A 24,520-nucleotide genomic window follows, 5' to 3' on the forward strand; every position below is an offset into this window, starting at 1 on the left:
GGCTGGTTGTGCAAGCTATCTTGGCAGGAAAGGAGATAGGACTGGGACCTGTGGGTAAGGTAAGATTAAGGTTTTGCAAGGGAGGAGATGCCAAACATTTTTAGATGGAACATGAAGAGAGATTCAAGCGAATGAAAAGAAGATAGTTGTAAAGGTTCTGGCAATGATGACACAAATCAGAGACTGAGCCCACACTGCTGGCAGGAGTATAAATAACTTTTCTGGACGATAATTTGGAAATCACACAATCATTTAAAAAAGTAAAATTTCCAACCTTTGATTCAGTAACTTCACTTCTGGGATTCTTCTTCCCTGAGAAAACAAGCATGGGTGTGTACACTTAGCTACAGGGATGATGTTTATCAGTCTGTACTTAGAAAAGCAAAACAGGGGTGCCTGGGTGGCTTGGTCGGTTAAGTGTCCGACTTCGGCTCAGGTCATGATCTCACGGTCCGTGAGTTCGAGCCCTGCGTCGGGCTCTGTGCTGACCGCTCAGAGCCTGGAGCCTGTTTCGGATTCTGCATCTCCCTCTCTCTCTGCACCCCCCCCCCCCCCCCCGTTCATGCTCTGTCTCTTTCTCAAAAATAAATAAATGTTAAAAAAAATTTTTTTTAAAGAAAAGCAAAACAAACAAAAAAACCAAACCAAAACAAAAAACAACCTAAAATGTCGTAAGAGGATTTTGATCAGTTTATGGTACATCCATTCAGTGAAATGATGCATAGTCATTAAAAATATACAGATAAGATATGAAATGGAGAGAATACAATATTTACAATGCCATCCCATTTTTGTAGAAAAAAATGTTTTTATATGCAAAGTCTGGGAAGACATACACTGGAATATTAACAGTAGATACCTCCGGACAATGTGGTATTGTGAAGTTTTATTGTTTATTTGCACTTCCTAAAGTTTATCATGAATAGGAATACCTGAATAAAGAAAACAATTTATAAAATCACATACACACAGCGAGCCCATTTATATGAGTTTAAGAACAAACAAAACTTCTATGGTGAAAGAAGTCAGAGTAGTGGTTATCTCAGAGACGCTACAGACTGGGAAGACACACGAGAACTTTCTGAGGTAATTAAACATCCTGCATCTCGTTTTTGGTGTACACATAGGCAAAATTTAATCAAGCTGTGGATTTAAGATTTGGGCATTTTACTGTATGTAAATTATATCTCCTTCAAAAGAAAATACACCCGCAAGACAGAAGGGAAAGAGGAAGCAGTTAACATCACAGAGCAATTTTGGGGTGAAAAAGGAAGATGATGAAGTTCTGTGACAAGATCTCAATTTTCTCAGGAAGTAGGCTGTTTTGTAATGGGCTGTGAGTGAGGAAGATGCAGGTGGGCTTGGATTGAGAAAGGGGACACAGTGGAACAGTGCCTATGCAGTAGAAATGCGTGGGGAGTTTCCTAGGGCTGGATCACAGGAGTGGGCATCAATACCCAGGGCTCCTCAGTTTACTGTGGTATATGCCAGGACTCTGCAGCTTAAGGAACAAGAGGAGAGAAACCAAATGGTTCAGTTTCACTTCGTTAACTGTGACAGCACTGGACTGTCATAGAGAGGGGGTAAAAAGCCAACAGAATTCTAGCAGGGAGAACTGGGAGGAGTGGAGAGGGACAGAAAGGCCTTGATGGCAGAGTAGAGATAGCGGAGTGGGAGCACTAAAGGCTGTGGTCAGAAAGGGTTTAGTTTTGAGGTCCTGAGGGTGAAACAGTTCAAAGTGGAAGCCATGCTCAAAGCACAGCACAGCTGGGAGGGACAGGAGCAAAGAAAGCAAACATTACCAAGCATTCATCTTCCACCACCAGGCACTTCACAGGTTATCAGGCCATTTAAGCAGCACCTGAACTTTGCAAGGATGCACCACCATGATGTTTATAGATGAGGAAACGCCCTGAATCAGTCACTCAGCAAGCAGCAGTTTCAAATCCAGATTGGACTCAAAGCCTCTACTACATTCAGCGGCTACACAAGTCAAATCATGATCAATAGGACCAGAACTTTAGAGAATCCACATACGTAGATACAAGAGTCACCCAGGTTGCTGGTGGAGAGGAAAAGTATCAGTTGTCAACATCTGGGGGAATGTCCAGTAGCAACCAGAACAGGAAAAAGTAGCCCAAGCAGGTGGCCCATGCTTTGGGAGCATTGTTCTGGAAGACAGTGCATCAGAGTGGCAGAAGAGAAATAGAGATCCATATCCTGGTTCAAAGATTCGAGAGAAAATGAGCAGTATTTGCTTAAGGGTTGTTTGAAGTGGTGTCTTTAAGGGAAAATCAGGTTTCAGCTTAAAGAAACCCGGGAGTTTGGGGCATGATTCCAAGAGTTATCAAGAAGGGCAGACAGAAGAGGGGAGGAGTAGGGTTGGGAGAGGGAGGATAGGCTCAGCACTGTGTTGGCAGAACCCGAAGTCATGAGGAAAAGACTTTGAGGGCTGGAGGCTCCACTGGGGGTAAAAGCACATGGAGTTACAACTGCAACACCAGAAGCATGGCAAGGAAAAGTGTCAGGCATTACCTGACTGACCATAGGCAAAGCTTCAACTTAACCCCTCCGCTTTAACCTCTCCTCCCTTTATCTAGGGTGAATGGTTAGCAGTGGGCAAGCTACAGACTGTTTTGAAAACAGTAATAGGAGCTATTACTTACCAAACACCAATTGTATGCCAGGTTAACTCTGCAGTAGCAATTCACTTAATCATGACTGCAGGGCTACAACCTACCCCCTTTTTACAGATGATCAAACTGAAGCCTAGAGAGTTGAGGTTACTTGGCCAAAATCATGGCCACGGCCAGGATTTCGAACCAGGTGTATCTGGCATCAAAGTTCTAATCTTCCTTTACTCTGTTCATTGATGGCAAAAATTTTATACATAAGCTTCACAATCGTGAAGTGTTCATTTTTAAAAGTGGATTGACCTAAGGTTAACAAACTCTTCTTGCAGACTTACTAGACTGAGCAGAAGACGTTCTAGTTCAGAGGTACATTAAAAATAAAATGGAAGCCACACATCTTTGGATAAGCAACAGGGCAGATTCTGAAGGTAACAAGAATTCGTAGCTCACAGGAATAAGTTCTTTGCATGAAGTCAGACAGTGGGGAAGAAAAAGGCAAATAATTGAACCTAAAATTTCCTCTCAGAAATTAAAATACAAGGGTGCCTGGCTGGCTAAGTTGGTAGAGTGTGCAGCTCTCGATCTCGGGGTTGTAGGTTCAAGCCCCAAGTTGGGTGTGAAGTTTACTCAAAAAGAAAATTAAAAAAAAAAAAAAAGAAAGAAAGAAAGAAAGAAATGAGAATACAAGCAACAATACCTTAGGAGGGGAGCTCCAATAATAGTCCAGACTTTGTCAGATCAAAGGTGACTCTTCTTTAGGGACTCATTCGCAAGGACGTAGATCTGTTCTAGCAGGAGATGTGACATCCCTTATGAAACTGACAGTTACAACTGCAAAAAAACATTCCTTCAAAACACACTGCCATGGAGAAAGGGAACAATGACACCTGTGTTGGGCCCTTCATATATATTTGATTTAATCTACAAACCCATTCCAAGATAGACAATGTTAACTTCATTTACAGTTGGGGGAAACTAACAAACTTGTTTGAAGCCACAAAAGGCCAAATTTGAACCCATATCTATCTGCCCCTCCTACCTATCCACACTAAGTTGCCTCTTTTCACTGGAATGCATTACTGATTTATTTTAACTCCTTGCTTCTCTTTGATTCTCCCTTGCCTCTCAGCAATGCAATATCCTGTTCCCACCCCCACGGTTTCCCAAACTTTCCTTCATGAACACAGAAAATATCTACCACATCTCTCTTAAACAGAAAGACCCACAACTCATTATGAGATTTTGTTATAAAACATTTAATGTTAACCTACAATACAATGTAAACTTTTATGAAAAAAATTTAAAGTACACTAGATTTCTTCAGTAAATTATCACGTAACTATTCAGGCGCAGTACAAGTTGGGGCACTGCATCCTTTATGGATGGATTTCCTGTTGCTGCATTCCTCACAAGTCCTAAAAAAGCCAGTTGTAAAGTGGAGCTCCTTGTTCAAGCACCAAATAATACTCCCCTGATTTTGCATTCTGGGGTTATCACTCCTTCCCACAGTCATTTTCTGAAACTTTTTCCTTGGCCTTGGCACCATTAGCAATTTTCATAAAGACTGCTCAGTTGAAGATTATAGGTTCTTCTTTTTTTTTTTTTTTAAGAGATAAATATTGTCCTCTGGCCATTTTTTATCCAACCATCATAGTGGAAGCAAGCAAGGACAAAGTATTTGCCGCAGGAAATTCTGCAGAAGTGGAAGAAAAGACCAGAGAGGCCCCACTGAGGCTGCAAAAATTCAACTGACTCCAATTGGAGGTCTTTGCTTGGTGATTTCCCATGGTTATTCAGCTGAATTACTTCAGTTTGGGGCGTGCAGAACAAAACTGGAAACAGGCGTCTTCGTTAGGTTGACGACTTGCTGTTTGAACAGCTGAAGTAACCAAAGGTGATTTGGAAATGAGCAACTGCTTGCAGATCATCAGCTTCTCAGTATTTTCTCCCTTGCAGGTCCCATTGAGTTCTCCGAGGTCCTTGGGAGTAACATACAGATTGTACTGACTTGAAGTGATAAAATGTGCATCCTTCATGGGGGAGGAAGGGAGATGGCACCAGGCAGCAGCCCTAGGGTCAGCAAGGAGACAGGAATGGGGTCTGAGCAAAGCAGGCCTGTTTCAACATGGACTAGGAAGGAACATGTGCTTCAGATAAAACTTCTTGAAACCTAAAGTAAATGAGTAGGCAATCCCAAGAGCTGTACCGACATACTTTTTCTTAATATTCTGGCATCTGACCTCCTTCACTGAACAAGTTTTGAAAGGGCAAGAGGCATAAAGTGCACACTGTAGAGTAAGATGCAGACTGAATTAAGGAAAAAGATTTACAACTTTCCAAGGAAGCATAAGCAAGACAGTACACCCAACCTAGAGAAGGCCCATAATACCCTCCTCTCCTGTGTAAGGCTAGGGAAACAGCTATGAATTTGACAGGGAGTGAGGCTCTGAGTTAAGTGGAAAAATTCCTCTTTGCATGGTTGTCAGCAGGAAGCAGACGTCACATAAAGCTAAGTGGAGAATATGGTTTATCCTGGTATTCACTCCAGATACATTTTATACCATCAGACAGTGATCTTCTACTCATCTGGCCCTGAGGCAGCTAGGAGCAGAATTAAGTTTTCCTATAGATGGTGTTCTAGACACCTGTGCCAAGGCCACTGGGAAATTCCCAGGCTCCCCACCCTGTCCCATGGTGTTTATCCCAACCACTGAGGGTTGCAGAAAATAGAAGCCACATCACTGCTACCTGTAAGAGTGGCCCTTAGATTTTAGGTAAGCAAGAGAGAAAGCCTTTGGAGACTGCAAATCTACCAAGTTATGCTTTATTTTGATATGAACCCCCAGCCTCACAGCATGCTAGGAACTACAGTTACTTTGGTAGTTTGCTGTGTTACAAGTCTGCACCAGTCTAGCTGTAGAACACTTTGGAATATTTGCCAGCTCATGCTGGCATCTATTAATACATGGCCTAACCCATGTACCCATTACTAGAAACTCAACCACAGAAGAGACATCCAGAGGTTAAAAAACCCTATTACTTAAACAGAGCAATAGAGGGAGAGGATTAAAAACTGCCTCCAGCAAGTGGCTACATTAGAAACTAAAATGTGCCTTCCAACAACTTGGAAGTTCAGGAGTTTGGTCTTGGCTCCCCTCAGTCTCTAGTTCTAACCTTAAACCACCATCATCATCACCACCACCACCACCACCACCACCACCACCACCACCACCACCACCACCACCACCACCACCACCACCATGACCACCACACTCCCACTGAGACAGGCAGGGCACTCTCATGGGGTTCTGCTGGTTCTACCATAGGCCCTGCTAGTCCTTTGGGAAGGCACCAAGCTTGGCAATTCAGGAAAGCTCAGGGATGGGCACGAAGAGTATGCATGTGTCAGAAGAGGAATGAAGAGCTGCTATCCTTTGGTTCAGATCCCATAATAACCACCTGGTACAGATTCCAAGGGAAAGCTGCAGTCATGTGTATAGGTGAGTATACACGGGAGTTCACACCACACATATGGGTATATCTGTCTATACATAGCCTTTGCAGGGCAATGAATCCAGATTTCCTCCCCAATACTCCAAGTGGGGCGCACAGGTGGCAAGAAAGGACAGCAAGAGTTGTACCAAAAAGAACAACCTCTCTGGGAATGTGAGAGGGACAATGGCAGAAATAAGCACAAACCAGCCCAGGGCACCTTTATTATACTCTTGTGGGCTAAGGAGCCCAGGGCATGAACTCATAGGCTTAAGAATTGGCTCTTTATCAAATAAAGTTAAGGAAAAAAAAAAAAACAACAAACACCTACATCAGCCTCATTCCTTTGGTCATTACAAAGCAACAGAAAACATTTAAAAGTTATTCATAAATGGTGGGAAGTTCAAGGAACATCTCTGTTCTGTGCCTTCTCTTCCCTCTCTTCTCTGGTGGTGGGAGAAGCAAGTCCTCAAGAGATGCTGCAGTAGCTGGTTGATGGGGAGGTTTTTTCACTTTTATTTTCCATAAAAGCAAGAATGAATGAGAACTAGTGAGAATGTCCCCTTCCCCAGCTGGGACAATGACTGGGTTGGAGGTGAAGAGTCTCCTTTCGTTGGAAGGTGCGTGGTGCAGAGGCAGTAGGGAAGGGTGGGCTTGCCGGCGGGAACATTCATTGCTGACCTCGCGCACACACACAGGTGGTGACTCTTTTAGGCAGCATGGTTTCTGATCCTTCCTTAGGATGCAGCAGTCTTTTAAAAAAAATATTGTATTATAATAATAATAATATGAATTTCTCTCTCTTGTTTTTTTGTTTTTGTTTTTCCATTTCTTTTAGGGATTAGGGTAGGAGGGGAGAGGAAAAAAAATGTCATTCATCTGTAAGGTCCTGAACAAAGAGAACCTCTGTGTGGCTGAGTCCGGCCTCCTGCAGCGTGGGGGGGTTGGGCCACTCCTCTGAAGGGATGCAGGGCAGCACCCGCCGGGGAAAGTTGGCTTCAATCTGAAACTTTTCTGGGCTTTCTTTCAAGGAGAATAAGAAGTCGTGGATTACCTGCAGATCATACAGGAAAAGGGTGGTGAGAAAGACAAAGACAGACAACACAACTATGAAATCAAATATCCCTAGCTCTCTCCAGGATGACTCTGAGATATGAAGTAATCACGTTACAGTGGAATTCTATTGTGAGGTCCTTCCATTTCACACAGCAAATACGTAGGGCAGTTCTTTGAAGAGATTACACAGCCAATGCCAGTCCTACTTCTGAACTGATTCATGTTTTTTTTTTTTGTTTTTTGACAACTTGTTTGCTATAAAGCTAAAAATTTTTTACTTAGAAATAATCAGAGGGGTGCCTGGGTGACTCAGTCAGTTAAGTGTATGACTCTTGATTTCAGCTCAGGTCACGAGATCAAGCCCTGCATTGGGCTTTGTGCTGACAGCGTGGAGCCTGCTTGGGGTTCTCTCTCTCCCTCTCTCTGTCCCTCCCCTGAGCACGCTTCTTGCTCTCAGAATAAATAAATAAGCTTAAAAAAACATAGGCGCCTGGGTGGCTCAGTCGGTTAAAAGTCCAACATTGGCTCAGGTCACAATCTCACAGTTCGTGGGTTTGAGCCCTGCATCCAGCTCTGCGCTAACAGCATAGAGCCTGCTTCAGATCCTCTGTCTCCCTCTCTGCCCCGCCCCTGCTGCTGTGCGCGCGCACTCTCACGTGCTCTCTCTCAAAAATAAACATTAAGAAAAAAATCAGAGTTACAGAAACAGAAGTACAGAATTTTTTTCTTTGAACCAGTTGAGAGAGAACTGCCAACCTGACGTCCCATCACCCCCAAAATACTTGTGCATGTCTTAGAAATAGGACAATCTCCTACATAACCATAATATAGCCCTCAAAAAAAAAAAAAAAAGCCAGGATATTAACTGGCACATTATTGTTGTAACATAATATATATTTATTATTAAAGTTTTCAAGTTTTGCTAGTTGCCTTTAATAGCAAAATGCATCAAGTTTAGGTTTATGTGTTCCATTTCATTGTCACATCTTCTAAGCCTCCTCCCCTAGTCTGGAACAAATCCTCAATCTTTCCTTGACTTTCATGACCTTTCACTTTTTAAAGATAACTGGTCACTTATTTTGCAGAACTGGTCACTTATTTTGCAGAATGTTTTCTCAATTTGTTTGCCTGATGTTTACTCATGATTAGATTCTAGATGTGTTCTTTGGAGGGCGTGTTACAGAGATGCTGCTGCGTTCTACTAAATGCATCCTACGCAGTTGGAGCACAATTCCAATCTGCCCCAGTGCCTATAATGTGCACTTTGATCACTTCATTAAGGTGGCGATTGCCTCTCCACTGTCCAAATTCTTCTTCTCTTTGTAATTAAAGAGATTCTGTGGGGAGGTACTTTGAAACTATAGACATAGTGTTCCTCAAACTTTCAACTTATTTATACTAACACAGAGTCATGATTTCCTACTTTAATAGGTTATAATGTTATAATATTCATTTTAATGTTCAAATTGTTCTAGATGGAGTCAGGAGTCCAATCAAGATGGCTTCTGTGTCTTTATGGCAAGTCTCATCATTTTTTGAATAATTCCTTGCCTTCTGGCACAGGGTATTCCAGGCTGATCTTGTGTTTTCCTGCCCCAGCTCTGGAATCAGACATTTCTCCAAGGAGCCCTGGTTCTTCTTAATGGACAATGGTACTTAAAAGCCACGATCCAGGTGTTAGGTATGTTCATTGCTATTGGGGTGTTTCTGCTCCCAAGCACTCTCTGTGTAAAAAACTAGAGAATATGTGAATATACATACATACATTGAAATCTATATTTCTCTCTATATATGTACACAGAAAACCAGGAGTTTGCTTCCCCCTCCTCATCCAGTTCTGGCTTTAACACCCCACCCCACCACAGGCTACTCAGGCTCTGACTTCTGTGCACTCCTGTCTCCACATGTGGACACTCTCTTAATTTGGTCAAGATCTGACACACTCCATGTGGACCTGTCCTCTGTGAGAATGCCCTCCTCACCCTGCTCTGACTCTGATAAAACAAAAGTAAATTCTTAATGAGAAGTAAGGTGACATCAAGAAAACTCAAATTACTAAAACCTAAAATGTGAGGTACCTATGGAATAAGCCACCTTTATCATCCCCAGTCTCTGGATGCCACACATTAAGAACAGGCACACTGGATCCACTCTGTGGCCCACTTTTATCTAGCATGCTACTTCTACCAAAAAAGTCTAAAGGATGTGTTGTGGAGGGCACTGCTAACCTCTTTCTTTCAGGTCAATCCCAAAGATCAGGAACACAACATTCAAGTTACCCTTACTATTTTGAGGGAAGTTACATCTCATAAGTTTGTTCCCTTCTGTGTGAAGCAGTCCTTTCTTCATGTGTTTTAAACTGACCTCTTTAGAGCTTTTATGAGGCTGCATACTTCATACATAACATACATACTCTAGAATTTAAGGCGTAAATCCATGCTCTTCTCTAAATCCACTCATGATTTTATAAACTCCTCATATTTTAATCTATCAATCTCGATCATTTACAGTTCTTGTCTCTCTGCAATTTCCATTAACCCTCACTCTCTTTTTATCTTGAGGTGCATCAGACATGTACCAAATACTACAAATATTACTGTTATGAACCCAACATGGGCTTGAGAAGGGTGAAACAATATTTTGTTTCCTTTTCAATCTGGTTTGAAAATACTTAATCTGGTACAAAATGGGCATTTTCTGTTTACCACTAACAATGGACATCACCTCCAGAGGTCACTTTTAGTTCTAACAGATAGAAAAATGAATCCTGAGTATAATTTGGATTCTAATAAGTATTTAACAGAAAGTCAGCTGCCACTTTTCTGCCCACTCATGAGACCTGGAGATTTCTCTATAGTTTATCCTTTTTTATCTTAGCATTTTACTATTATCAATAGCTGAGCTTCGTGCAAATGAAGTGTTTCACTGAGCATTCACTCTTTGAGATTATTTACAAAGGGCAAAGCTCGCAGGAAGACCAAAGTCTGCAAGAGCACAAAAACACTATAAATCATTACTCGGTTATATGTTAAAAACTCCATGAATGTTAAAGGCCCATACCACCACCACACTTCTCCTTTACACTTCTTTCCCATCTCTGAGTCTTGTCCCCACCTGTGACCAAGTATTTCTCTCAGTCTGAGGTTTTTGTTGTTTTTTTTTTAAATAACTTTTACTGAGCACCTATTTAAGAGTCTTTAAGGATTCAATAGTTAACAAATGGGTTGGTTCCCCTTCTACCAGAAGCCTATTCTGTTCCACAATTCTAACAGATTTTCCTCCAAAACTCTCAAGAGAGTTAATTTTTGTTAGGTTTTTCACATACATAATGCGAGTTTGAGGAGTAGAAGCTCCACAGGGTTCAGGTGTACTATGATGTGAAAGTGAGCATGGTGACAAGCCAAAATCCATATGCAAACCATTGTTAGGAAACACATCAGGGGAAGGGAATGAACATTTAGTGACCACCTACTACATGGTATGTAGTATGTGAGGCTCATTCATATTATCCCAATTTAAAAATCAAAAGTTAGCGATGTGAGCACCTTCCCTCAAGATAAATAAATGCATGAATGAGAGATAACAGGAAAATGAGAGAGCTGCTCACTTTTCTTTCGCCAGGATTCCTCCCAACTTTATATCCTGCATTAGCGGAGTCTTACATTCCCTACTAGTCATAAGCTCCGTGAATTCCAGAACCATGTCTCACTCATCTGTATAATCCTTAGAGTGTCTAGAACAGTGACTGAGGTATCTTTAGTTTAAAGTTATCGGAGGGCAGACTATACTTCATTTAACTGATGAGGTATCTGAGGCCCTGTAAAATATTCTGCAACTTGTCCAACGTTCTTTACTTAAACAGGAGAAATAATAAATATGCTACCCAGGCTCACTTGACTACAATGCATCCTCATTACTATTACATAGTTGATTCTTGACTACTTTGAGTGATCAAGGAAATGGCAGAATCTACTGTAGTTGGTAAATCTGGAAAGGCAACATACCAACTCTCAATATAAACAGAAACTTCCTTTTGGTTATAAATACCAAAACCAACAGTTAGCATTTGAGTGCTTACTAAGAGCCAGGCACAATGTTGAGCCCTTTACGTATGAACTTAATCCTAACAACAATCCTATTAGAGAGTACCTAGTATTATACCCATTTCATAGATGAAGAAATTGAATCAAGGAAGTACACTGACCAAGAAAACACATCTCTAATCTTAGAAGCATGAAAATTTGATCCTCATTCTGTGAGACTCTAAGAGTCTCTGCTCTTAACGATTTCCCTACAGAATGACAAACACTATTTACCTTTAGATACCAAATATACAAGGCAGCCCCACAATGTGAGGTTCCTGTGGACTAAATGGACAGGAATGGAAAGTGACAACTGCATGCAAACTGTACATGCATTTATATTCAGATGTGTAAGGTCAGTGGAGATAGAGTGAGGGGTTCTAGTGGGATTCTAAAGCCAATGTGAGCCAAGCAGCATGGAAGAGCCTCCCACCTCAAATATACAAGTCTTTTGTGGAGCTTCTTGGTAAGGTACACTTTTTTCTTAGCAGAGCTCAAACACGATGAAAGAAAACCAGAATAGCTGCTTTGAGTTGGCAGCTAGAACTGAAGAAACCCAATGGTTCATTGCACTCGTCTCTCTGTACACCCCTTCCTTCCCTGTTCATCAGCCCAGCAGATATGCCAACAACACTCTCAAGACTCCTTAAAAGCTTCCAAATCTATAGCCCAGACCCTACATACACTTTACACAACTTAGGCTGTCCTTACTGTTAGAGACTGTGAGAAGTGGAATCGTCTCTCTACTCGAGAATCATTGGGTAATTTGAAAATGATCTTGACACTCTCAGGGTCATCAGGGGAAGGCTCCGGGGGCAGGCACTCCAACTTCCTTTCCTTTTCCTCTTGTAAATTCTGTATAGACACAAAGCAAAATTGAGGCTATGGCTCCAATAGGGAAAACAGAAAACAGCAATACCATCACCACGTAGGTTTACTGTGAGGCCAGAAGAAAAATTAATGACTAATATCTAAGACAAACTTCTTGGGAAAAGTCAGAAACACCCAAATTCAAAGTAGGATTGCATCACATGTATTATTTATTAACTATGTTAGGGCATTTATCTATCCAAAAAAAGGCTTAAAAAATGGCTAAAAGGGGTGGCTGGGTGGATCAGTCGGTTAAGTGTCCGACTTCGGCTCAGGTCATGATCTCACGGTTCATGAGTTCGAGCCCCGCGTCAGGCTCTGTGCTGACAGCTCAGAGCTTGGAGCCTGCTTCACATTCTGTGTCTCCCTCTCTCTCTGCCCCTTCCGTGTTCATGCTCTGTCTCTCTCTGTCTCAAAAATAAATAAACATAAAAAAAAAATTTAAAAAAAAATGGCTAAAAGACACTGGCTATAATCAAGTGGCAATACATGATGAAAGAAGATCACGAATGAAATGCCAAATTAGCTAACACTGGTGCTAAAAAAATAAAAACTGCTGTGACTTAACAGCATTTTGACTGCTTGTTATCCATTTATGCTTACTTTTCATGGAAGAGAGTTGTTTTGCCTTTTACTCACTGTTGTTTCTGTTTTAATAAACAAAAAAATTTTTTAAAACTACTTTTTGTGAAAATGCAGTAAATATAAAAATGACAAGGAGTGGGTAGCTGGCTAGCTCAATCAGTAGAGCATGCAACTCTTGATCATGAGTTCAAGCCCCACAATGCATGCAGAACTTAACTTTAATAAAATGGCAAGCAGAATTAAAACACCCACAAATCCCATCATCTTCTAGTTTTTTTCCTTTCACACTTAAGACCACTTTGGGAATCACAAGGAGTAAAGACAGGTTCATTACCCGCCGACGTCTCTCCTCTGCCAACTTTTGTTGTTGTACTTCCTCTTCCTTCCGCCGTTTCCGTTCCCGCTCCTCCCGTTTCTTTCTTTCTTTCTCCTGGTCAGCCCTGAGAGAGGCCAGGTAGGCCTCATCCTGCTGTTGTCTCAGCACCTGGGTCTGGTTTCGTTCTTCCCTGTGGCCAAATCATAAGCACAGAAGGAAAAGAGCAATCTGTTTTTTTCTTATATTGAAATTTTTGGGGGGTAAAAAGGTGACAATCTTGGTAGATGAGTATTTCATACTACCATAAAGGATTCCAAAGCAGAGCATGGCAGAATCTGACAAGCCATCTTTTCCTCAGTTTAATTTGGCAAAAAAAGAACTGGCAAGCTTTTCAACTTCACAATTAAAACTATTTGTTCCTCAATTCTAACGAATCAAACAGTATTATTGTTGAAAAGCAATCATCAAGATCATGTTTTACAAGTAATACCCTTTTGAGTTACTGCATTTTTGTATATACTGCTTTCATAAAACCAAAAACCACATCCGTGGATCTCATAAGACTCAGAAAATGGAGAAATATCTTTGTTCAGAATTCTACTAAGAGAAAATATTGTAACGTTCTGGCGTATTTTCTATTTTCTCTCCCAAAAATTGTATATGTACGTATACATAGGAGTGAAAAAGAGAGAGAGAGAGAGAGACCATAAAATTATAAGAAAATATACCAGAATATTAAAAGTTGTGGTAGGATTATGGGTGATTTTAAATTTCTTTTTTGTGCTTTTCTGTATTTTCAAAATTTTCTACAATTAACGTATAATACTTCTGTAATGGAGGGAAGGGTTTTAACAATTCCATGTATTTTATATTTAAGCTCTTTATATCATGGTTCAGCTATTTTAAATGACATGACATATATATTCTTGAGCCCAGACTCTTGTCTTTATTTGGATTCACATCTCCAGGAACAGATGATCTGATGGGAGAATTATTTAGGTCAAAGTACATAAGTATTTTAACACTAAATAGACAAGGTTTTCAAAGTTGCTTAAGACAGAGAAGTCAGAATCTATGGAGCCCTGGGTCAGCCACCCAAATTTACAGCTGGTTTCTGCTTGTTTCAGAGAGGAACTCCTCTGTACCTTTCAAGGCGTTCTGACACCAGGTAAGTCTGGTTTGCATCCATGATAAACGTCAACTGGTTAATAAGGTCATCGGGCTGAATGAGGCCTTCTAGCCGTCCCACCACAGTCATCCTCCGATCCTTCAGCATAATCATGGCCAGGAATGGATAGGTGTTCTCTCGTAAAGCCTGTGACACTGACACAAAGAAAAGCCAACAGATTAAGGGCAGCCCTCGGGAAGAACCAGATCAGCTCTTAGACTTTCCACCATGAGCAAGAGAGAACTGTTTTAATTCCACCTGGGAAAGAAAGGAGGTGTCATTTATTCTCTGCATACCTTTTTTTCCTCCTAGTTTCTTAACCTTTGTTGTTGGTATATTTTCGTGTCCCTATTTCCAGGTAATTTGATTAGAATAGGACAGACTTTTGTGGTGGGGTGGTTGTCATGATGATGCTAGGGAAGACTGCAGAGGTCAAGGACAGTGTCTTTTTGATAGGTAGGAAAGGATCTATAAAGAATCTGGCTACTGCTGAGCATAATTTTTCTCCATGTTGGGTATCAAGCCTAAAGCAAATAAGACTGCAAATCTCAGTTTTATACTACTGGTGATCAACTCCTATCATCGTCTCTGCCTTTTCTTCCTCTTATTCAATCCCTTCCTTACTCCTTTTTTCATGTCTCCCTACCTTGCCCTCCATTAAAAGAGCTAGTTTTTCTGTTCCAAAGGAGTTTAGAAAGTTGGTCTTCCAAATAACCAATATTTTACCATAACAGAGTTTTACTTATGTTTTGCTTATGGTTTGAAAGAGATTTTATAAGCATCTGTAAAAAAATATCCTTAGACTCTTTCTATTCACTACCCCCACCCCAGAGCCATATTAGAACGGCAAAACGCACCCTGTAGGAATTTATCAGAGGTATAAATACCAGTTAGGGGTAAAGAGTCAGATTCTAAAATGTAGGCAAAACATCTTTGATTCACTGTGCTAGGATCTACTAGCACAGTGCCTGGTCCACTAGCATATACTCAAAAGCTGCTGAACAGAAGCAACAGTAAAGTAACTGTATGTTTCTTCACTGGATACCTTTATATGCTATACTGACTTCTAAAAATACTTATCTCCATCTCCAGGTAAGAGTTACTGTCAACAAAGATCTGAACTTTCTGAATCCCTATCAGTACTCAAGGTACTCAAACAACTAATTCACTGTATAAGAAGCTCTGTTAAAACTGCTGCTGCTGAGAGTAAACTCCTCACTAAAAAGCCATTTAGATTAAAAGCAAGTTTCTGCACAGGACTGGGTGTTTTTAAAACTAAAACAGGCCCTGGAGCACCTGGGTGGCTCAATTAAGCAGTTAAGTGTTCAACTTCAGCTCAGGTCATGATCTCAAGGTTTGTGAGTTCAACTCCCACGTCAGGATCTCTGCTGTCAGTGCAGAGTCTGCTTAGGATCCTCTGTCTCCTTCTCTCTCTGGCCTGCCCCTGCTCACGCACATGCTCTCTCTTTCTCAAAACTAAACAAGAAGACATTTCAAATAAATAAATAAATAAAATAAAACAGGCCCTGGCAATGGTTACTTGTAAATAAAAGGCTAAGAGTCTGAGAGACGGAGCTTGCTAACTGTATGATCTTTGGTCAGTGGCTTAAACTCTCTGAGTCTGTTTCCTAAACCATAGATAATACAACCCCCATATCTCAGGATTACTGAGAGGATTAAATAAGATAATGTATACTAGCATTATGTCTACCACAGAATAATCATGCAATAAATGGCATGTTTTTCCAGATTATTCTAAAGATAGCTCAACAATCTCAATGAGGAAAAAGAAAGACAACTTACCCCTGTATCCTTCAGGTTTATTTGTGGAGCATGCCCAGAAGAGCATCCTAGTGTTTATTAGGGAAATAACTTCAGGTGCACAGAGTGTGTTGCTGAGGAGAGGGATGAAAAGGACATGAGAAGAACCTGCTTACTACAAAATATCAGCAAAAAAACACAAAAAACCCCACAAAAAAACAAAAACAAAAAAAAAACGATCAATCCACTTACCGACAGAACTCATCAGAGTCCTGGTGATCATCTCCATGAAGATAAACCAAAAGAAAGCGAAGTTCTCGCTTGGCATCATTAAGTGCCTGTAGGAGACAGAAGACCACCAATTATTATGATGACTGTGCCTTGAGCTTTTAATTAGGCTAAGGGAACAAAAGGAGAATGAGGAAAAATGGTGAACAAGAAATCAGATTCCTGGGCTCCTACCTTCACACCCCTGGCATTTTTCCCCCTACAGAAAGTCCACGCTAACAAGCTTTAATGAAAAGGTTTTAGTGTTGTTAGGATTTAAACTGTATTAGGCACATGACAGTAGACAGGCTGACAAAGAAAAGTCCCAACAAATCACAGAAGTCAGCTGTTCCCACAGTCTAAAGGAAGATAAAAACAGAAGAATCTGACCACGTGAAAAGGGAGGTGAGAATTTTGCCACTTTACAGCTACAACATCTCTGTACATAAAAAATACTGCAAAGGTGAGACTGATCCCAGGCCACATACCAAGCAGGCACGAGAGACTGGGGGACCCAAATGCATTCTAAAGAGCACAGGATTTAAAAGATCTTCAAAGACAAGGCTAATGTCCAAGATTCCTGTGTATGCTTTTTCATTTGCTTAATCCTGAGTACATTACAATTCAGTAAAGATTTCCTGAATGACCAATGGTGATCTATCCTCAGGATCATAGCAAAGAGGGTGCAGGAGAGGTACCCATCTTATTCACATCTGCCATTTCCAGCATTGAGCACACTGCCCGGGCATATAGTAGGTGCTTAATGCTTGTTGAGTAGGGTAGTAGTAGAGCCCCTGAGGAGACTATAGAGAAAAAGCCGATATGGGAGACTCAAAGCAGGAAGTATGAGAAAAGTATTTTTCTCTTTCACCAGATAGATTCAGGAATTCTGGAGGCTGCAGAATAGAACCACTGTTTGGGCTATGTTCACAGTGTTATTTCTACATTTTTCTCTGGCAAACTAGAGATATGCCTAACACCCACAGAAGTCTTAATTTTCACCCCCTGAGAGATAACAGTCAAAGGTCTGTGTGGCTTGGGTTGAAAGAGATGTGCTGCCTTGAGGCTATGCTCTATGCCCTTGTTCAATTCTGTGAGGGATCAAAGATAACTTGGGCTTTGCCTTCAAGGGGATTATTGTCTGCTATAGGAGATAAAACACAAATATAAGCAACCATAATATAAGGGAAAATGTGAAAATACTTTAAGTTTTAAAAAAACTATGATAGCACCATAAGAAAGATTACTATTTTAGACTGCAAGGTAGGCCAGGGTAGGGCACATCAATCAGAAAGGATATAAGAAAGGAGTGATATGACCTAGCTGAAGGATGGGCAAGCTTCCATTTACCAAAAATGTGAGGAAGGCATTCCAGGTGGAGGGAAAAGCAAAAGCAAAGGCACAGAGGTAAAAAAGTACAGAGTATGTACAGGAAATGGTTTAGCTGGAACCTAGGGTATGCAGAAACAAGTTATATAGGAAAGACCTCCAAAGGAGGTTTGAATTAGATCAAGTAGGGTTGGCTTTTTTTTTTTCTATAAGCAGTGAAGAGGTATTTAAGGTTCTTGAGTAAAAGAATGACATGATCAGTGCTGGGCTATGCTTTCCTTTGTGGATATAACCATATCAATAAATTGGCATCTATATGGTTCGTGGCACTGACCTGGCTGTACGTTCCCTGGTAGAAGACAGGGTGTGCCCTCCCATATTTCTCTTCAAAAGAGTGCATAAATGAAACAATGTCCCCAACGGGGTCAGTGACCCGGCTGCGAGGGTCAGGCCGTATAAAACGAAGAGCAAACCTGGGGAGGAAGGAATAAATATCACATGAATCGGCTTACTGTAGTGCATATGGAGTGGGCCAGTTTGTAAAGGTTCCTACAACAGAGCCAGAGGCACGGCAGCAAAAGGAGGTGAAGGGTTTGTGAGTGGACCATCAAACCCGAGAGTATAGTCTGGCTCAAAAGGTGCAAAGCAGCAAGTGTTGTTCCATTGCCTGTTCAAGACGAATGCAAACTGCTAGGATTATAAATTCCAACACTGGTCTAAATAAATCCTGCATGCTTTTTGCAGAAAAATTCAGGACTAGAAAAATTGGGAAAGGAAGACACAGTCCAAAAAGATCACAGGTCAGGCTGTGCCCCCAGATTTTCTAGAATGGCACTGTCTAATAAGGTAGCCACATGTAGCTATCTAAATTTAAAGTTAACTAAATGAAATACAATTTAAAATTCAGCTCTTCCGTCTCGCCACATTAAGTACTCAGTAGTCATACGTGGTTAGGTGGCTTCCACACTGGACAGTACAGATACAGAACATTTCCATTATCACAGAAAGTTCCATTATCACAGAAAGCAGCAGTTCTACTGCTCTAGAAAAGAGCGCTTTCTCTTTCTTGTTGTCCTACTTGCCCCTTCCTTTCCTTTCTGTCATCCTGGGATTTTGAATTTTTAGTGCATACTCCCAAGCCATTCAAATTATGGTCAGGCTTCAAACCCGAACTTGTGCTCATGATTTTCAAGGGGTCAAGTAAAATCCTGCTTAATGATTTATGGTTGACGGCATCCATGAAGGAAGTTTATAAAACTGATCTAGAGTACACTGATAGATTTGGCACCTGGCAGCTATTGTCAAGTTAAGGGTGATACCACACATCTGTTTCTAAAGAGCCTATCTTATCATAATTATATAGCACCATTTATTTAGCCTTTGGGTTTCCACAAAAGGCAATGGACACAGTTCTGATAAGTCAATGTGCTACATAACAGTAAACAAGTTGCTTAGATGATACAGTTGCATTAAAATTAGTCACACATGCCATGCATATTTTTTTCCAAGAAAAGCAAACAATATTCACAGATTTTCAGCACAGAAAAGGCGACTAAACTATGACACTTTCCTTACCCAATCTTGAGCCAATTCCTTAGCCCCTCAAATTCCCCATGTGTATACAATTTCACTTGGAATTTCTCCTGAGTAATCAAATCAAATTCACTTACACAAACATTCCAGAGCAAATTAAAAACAAATGTAAGAAGTTGTATATATGTAAGGGAGTGGTTAAAAATCTTTTAAAAGATTGATGTTTTGATAACTTTCTCTGAAATTAAGTATTTAGGACTATCTTATTAAGTTAAGTTTTCAAATTTTGATGAATGAATGGATAAAGGCTGTAACTTTTTTAACTGTAATATATTCTCATGGCCTACATAATTCAGGACGATCAGCTTTTTTTAAAAAAGATCTCAATTCAGTCTGTTATGATTTTAACGGTTTATATGTGTCCATTCTCAAATAAAACAGGATGCAAAGAGTATCAACTGATTAACTGATAACCAATAAGAACTTTGCTAAAGCAAAAGGAAGCCATTAAGCAGGCAGACTCCTAAAGCACCAAGTAGTCTTATCTGATCCTTGCACTTCTACACCTGCTGGGTCCTCATCTCCAGCCTCTGCTCCCTAGAGCAAGGCAAAGCTATTCCATGCATCAGGAGAAGCACAGGTTGCCCTGTATGCAAGGCCCAGACCACATATTCCAGCTCCATCGGTTGGCCTAAATGCCCATAAAACATTTTAGTAGTTCCCCATAAAGCCTAGGTGTGGGTTCATTTACTACTTAGTTATAGACCAGATGCCCACGACTAATGCCAGAAACTTGGGCTCCTTTGACATTTTGTAGGCCTGGCCCCTCTCTGTCTTCCAGTACTGAGCTCTCTGAATGGCACATGAAGGAAGTGAGAAGAAAAGTGAAAGTGTAAAGCAAGGGGGTATATATATGGAAGGGTGCCAGTGCCAGCAACCAATGAGCTGTCAGGACAGAGGGGAATGTACAGGAGTGTCCAGAGAGGTAAAAGTGTTGTGGGAGATGTAGAGAAAAATGGGTAATCTAAGAGCAAGAACATTTTTTTGGGATTATGAGTAGTCAGATATAGTTAGATGGTTTAGGGTAAAAGTTACAAGGGGTGTGAAGCTGGTAGATAATGGTGGTTAGAAAGAAAAGGGTGTGAAGATTCACTAGGGAATGTAAAGGTGACAAACATGGTGGGAAGAGGGAGGATAATGATAAACATAGGTAGACTGATCTTGAGAAAGATAGGCAAGACTACTTTACAGGGTTACTTTAAAACAGTTCCATTTCACAACATCTGTTATGTTTGAACAATTTAAAATATTGTCATACTACAGTATTAGAGTGTTCTGAAAGAGTATTCAATCTGATGATCAATTGGCAAGTCAAAACTGACAAAGCATAAACCTTACTATTCTGGTCTATGTTTCAGCTCCAAAGTCTACCCTATTTCTACTAACATATAAATACAAATGTACATACCTAAATATATCAAGTATTGTGTAATAGGTAAACCGGAATGGAAGCATTATCAAGTAATAACCCCATCCAAGCAGCCCCTGAAATTCCAAAAACAAAGTTAGACACCATTCTCTCAATCTCTAATACTCTGCAGATGGCTAGTTCAAATTTTCACTCTTTTTTTGTTCTTTTGCATGATTCCTCCACTGCAATACAGTTCCCTCTTCCTGGTCACATCATCCTTCTTAAAGACTTATTGCCTTTCATCTCATTTCATCTAATACTATCATATTTTTATTTTATCACATAATTTTTGTATTAAATCTGCTTCAGTGCTTCAATTCTGCAACTATTTATATTGTCAAATTTAATTACAAGTTTGCCTCCCTAAATCATAAGTATTCATTCTTTCCTTTTTAAATTTTTTTTAACGTTTTTATTTATTTTTGAGACAGAGAGAGACAGAGCATGAACGGGGGAGGGGCAGAGAGAGAGGGAGACACAGAATCGGAAGCAGGCCAGGCTCTGAGCCATCAGCCCAGAGCCCGACGCAGGGCTCGAACTCACGGACCCCGAGATGGTGACCTGAGCTGAAGTCAGATGCTTAACCGACTGAGCCACCCAGGTGCCCCAATTCTTTCCTTTTCAAATTTATACATTAAAATATGGTATACAGAAATAACAACAACCACAATTACTACTTTGGACATTTGTATATAAATGAGAAATAATTACATAAACCACAATTATAAGTCTCCATATGACCGTTAATCTTAGTAATAATATTAATTATAATTTTAGCAATGTTGATTATTGCTGTTATTATTAACTATGTAGGGGCTCTATCATTTACAAAACATTTCTTATATGTCACATTGTGTTAACCTGAGACTTTCCCTGTGTCTATGGCCAGGGAGCTCTGGAGCCCCATGGCTGACATAAGAGTCCCAAAATAATGGTGGAAACATTAGACATATACAGAATTTCTTGAGTCATGTAACTGCTCTAGGAACTTGTTTTCTTCCACTTCAGAATACCCCAAAGCAACTACTTAGAAACTCCATTTTTGAAATGTTGTCAAGTATTCCACAAAAAAAGTATGATGGGGCGCCTGGTTGACTCAGTCGGTAGAGCGTGTGACTCTTGATCTCAGGGTTCTGGGTTTGAGCCCAATGGTCAGTGTGGAGACTGCTTAAAAACAAAGTCTTACGGTGTGATAACGGAGTAAATTCTAACTGCTGCAAAGTTAAAGTGAGTGCTTTCTTGGAATTCTAAATCCAAGTGTAAGAGTTTGAGTGTAATTCCAAGAGTAAGAAAGAGAAACTCTAAAAAGTTCTCTAGAGTTCATCATCACTATACATATCTGACTTTCCTAATTAGACTATGAGAACAATTTGAAGGGGGAGGACTGGCTCTTATTCATATCTGGATCCCCAACAGCAAAATACCTGGTACACCGGAGCATTCTTAAATGAACCACTTATCACCTCCCTGCTACTAGCCCTTCAAGATGAATTTTAAAGATATGGCTAAGGCTCCCACAAAGATTCCAAGTAACTTCCCTAGAAGTAGCTTACAATTAAGTAAAATGAAGCAACAAAGAATCCAGTAAACATTTTAACTTAAAATGGAAAGATTTAAGGGTGCCTTGGCTCAGGTGCTAGAGCATACAACTCTTGATCTCATGGTTGTGAGTTCGAGCCCCACGCAAGGTGTAGAGATTACTTAAAAAATATTTTTTTAAAAAAGTGATAAATCTATTGAACATGCATTTTCAGACATGTAAATAAAATTGTGTACTCAAATAAGGTGCACAAACTTCAAATAACTAACAAAGGGCCAAAAATAAAATTAAAAAAAAAAAAAGATAGTTACTGTATCAATTCATTGAAGAATCAAGTGAAGATGATAAACCCAACATATCTACCAAGAAGCCAGATCTACCTAATAGGTTTACATTCTGAATATTTCCTTTGCTCTTATCATACAGAGATCAACATAACCTAGTGAATGGACTTATGAAACAAACAAGGGGGAAATTCCAGCTATAAAATAACTTGCCCTTGGTTGTGGTCTTGAGACAACATAGCTGTAGATCCTGTGGTCAGCTGTATTAACTTGCAAGGGTCGGGATGGAGGTGGGTTGAAAACACTTGGTACACCCTCTTGTTCATTCAATCGGTCCTGTACAGCAGCCTGAGAAGAAAAAAAGAGCAGCAAGAGTTTCAGTGTTGCTCAAATCAACCTAAAAGTAACACCATTGCTTGGTACTTCAAAACAGGTTATATGATGAGTATATCTTCATAGACCTTTAACTTGCTTTGCTGGGAGGCAATGTGTGGTGATGGCTCCAGAATTCACAACAGAGGAGTCCAAGAAATTTATCTGAAAGCTCCATTTGTGCAGTAAACACAACTGCTTTTATTCAGATGGTATGTATTATTTAGAGTGGCTGGGATCCAAGGTGCTTCACTGTGTGAAGGAAAGCCATCCACAGAGAATACAATGTAGGAAGTGCCCCTAGAGCGGTCTGATGGAGCAACTCTGATGAGCAGTGTTTGGTGGAGGGCTTGGCTTTGGAACAGAAACTTAGGTCTGAATCTTAGCTCCACCACTCACAATAGTCACTTGGCTTATGAGCCTCAGTTTCCTCATATGCAAAAAGGAGGAACAGTATTTCTCAGGGTGAATTTGAAAATTTAGTAAGATGTACATACATAAAGATCCTAATATAATCCTGACAGAGGATATTCAGTAAAACGCCTTATTCTCTTATTAACTCTGCCCCAGAAAATGGATACTTGTCCCAGTGTAGTAAAAAATTTCACTGTGTCCAAAAAAAGATCTGGTATTTGGCTCTGGATTCTGGGAGATAATCTATACCTGATAGGGTAGACTGCCACCCCAGAAAGGTCAACCATGGGGTTTAGGGTGGGGACTGTGGGTAATGCAGTATCAGTTGACCTGGAGACTGAGTTCAATCATAGGTAATCAATCAAAAACAATTATACTGTGTAAGTAAGACCCAATGAAAACTCTGGACACTGAAGCTGAGGTAAGCTTCCCTGACTGGCAATACTTCATGCATAATGTCACAAATCTTTGCCAGAAGGATAATGCATTCTGACTGCATGAAAGAGGAATACTGAAGCTTTGTGCTTAGAACTCAACATTCTGCCTTATAGATCTCTTCCTTTAGCTGATTTTAATCTATACCCTTTCCCTACAATAAATCGTAACCATGAGTATAATAGCTCTTAGTTAACTCTTCTAGTGAATTATCAAACCTGAGAGTGGTTTTGGGAAACTACAGTTGCTGTAAGAAGTGAGGACTTGAGTGTTCTCTCACCGTGATAGTTGGCTTTAAATTTTGCAGTGTGGCTAACGCCAGGCAGTTCTCTAAGCTTTCATATTTTCAAGTATAAAGGCACAATTCGATGTGGAAAGAACAGTCTATCAACAAATGATGCTGGGACAACTGGACGCTAACATGCAAAAGAATGAACTTGAACCCTTAAATCATATTATATACACAAATTAACTCAAAACACATCAAAGACGTAAATGTAAGAGCTGAAATTATAAAATTCTTAAAAGAAGACATAGGTGAAAATCTTCATGACCCTGGATTAGGCAATTGTTCCTTAGATATGATGGTAAAAGCACAAACAACAAAAGAAAAACATTAGATAAACTGGGACTTCCATCAAAACTGAAAACGTTTGGGGCACCTGGCTGGCTCAGTTGGAAAAGCATGTTGACTCTTGAACTCAGGGCTGGGAGTTCAAGCTCCACATTGGGCATGGAGCTTACTTTAAAAACAAAACAACAAAAAAACTGAAAACTTTTGTGCATCAAAGGACACTATCAAAAGAGTCAAAAGGCAACCCACAGAATAGGAGAAAAGATTTACAAATCATATATCTGATAAGAGTGTAGCATCTAGAATATATTAAGAACCCTTACAACTCATCATCAAAA

At 40.3% G+C, this 24,520-nt stretch overlaps 1 protein-coding gene across 3 annotated transcripts in view; it reads right to left on the reverse strand.

Moving 5' to 3' along the window:
* Positions 1-3,873: 3,873 nt before the first annotated feature.
* FAF2 (Fas associated factor family member 2) overlaps positions 3,874-24,520 on the reverse strand; it is a 76,871-nt gene continuing 56,224 nt past the window's right edge. For 2 of the 3 annotated variants that reach the window (XM_027034998.2, XM_053226236.1), the window contains exons 3-11: positions 22,601-22,735; positions 20,561-20,637; positions 17,894-18,032; positions 16,216-16,301; positions 16,006-16,097; positions 14,180-14,357; positions 13,053-13,224; positions 11,975-12,118; positions 3,874-7,179 (exon numbers count right to left, since the gene is read on the reverse strand). In XM_027034998.2, the coding sequence (XP_026890799.1) occupies positions 6,997-7,179; positions 11,975-12,118; positions 13,053-13,224; positions 14,180-14,357; positions 16,006-16,097; positions 16,216-16,301; positions 17,894-18,032; positions 20,561-20,637; positions 22,601-22,735 (1,206 nt within the window). In that variant the 3' untranslated portion in view covers positions 3,874-6,996. Of the gene's footprint in view, positions 7,180-8,732; positions 8,918-11,974; positions 12,119-13,052; positions 13,225-14,179; positions 14,358-16,005; positions 16,098-16,215; positions 16,302-17,893; positions 18,033-20,560; positions 20,638-22,600; positions 22,736-24,520 lie in introns of all 3 variants that reach the window. The other variant, XR_003412841.2, reaches the window with a different exon arrangement.

The sequence above is a fragment of the Acinonyx jubatus genome, chromosome A1, assembly GCF_027475565.1.
Source record: "Acinonyx jubatus isolate Ajub_Pintada_27869175 chromosome A1, VMU_Ajub_asm_v1.0, whole genome shotgun sequence".
NCBI classification, from domain to species: domain Eukaryota; kingdom Metazoa; phylum Chordata; class Mammalia; order Carnivora; family Felidae; genus Acinonyx; species Acinonyx jubatus.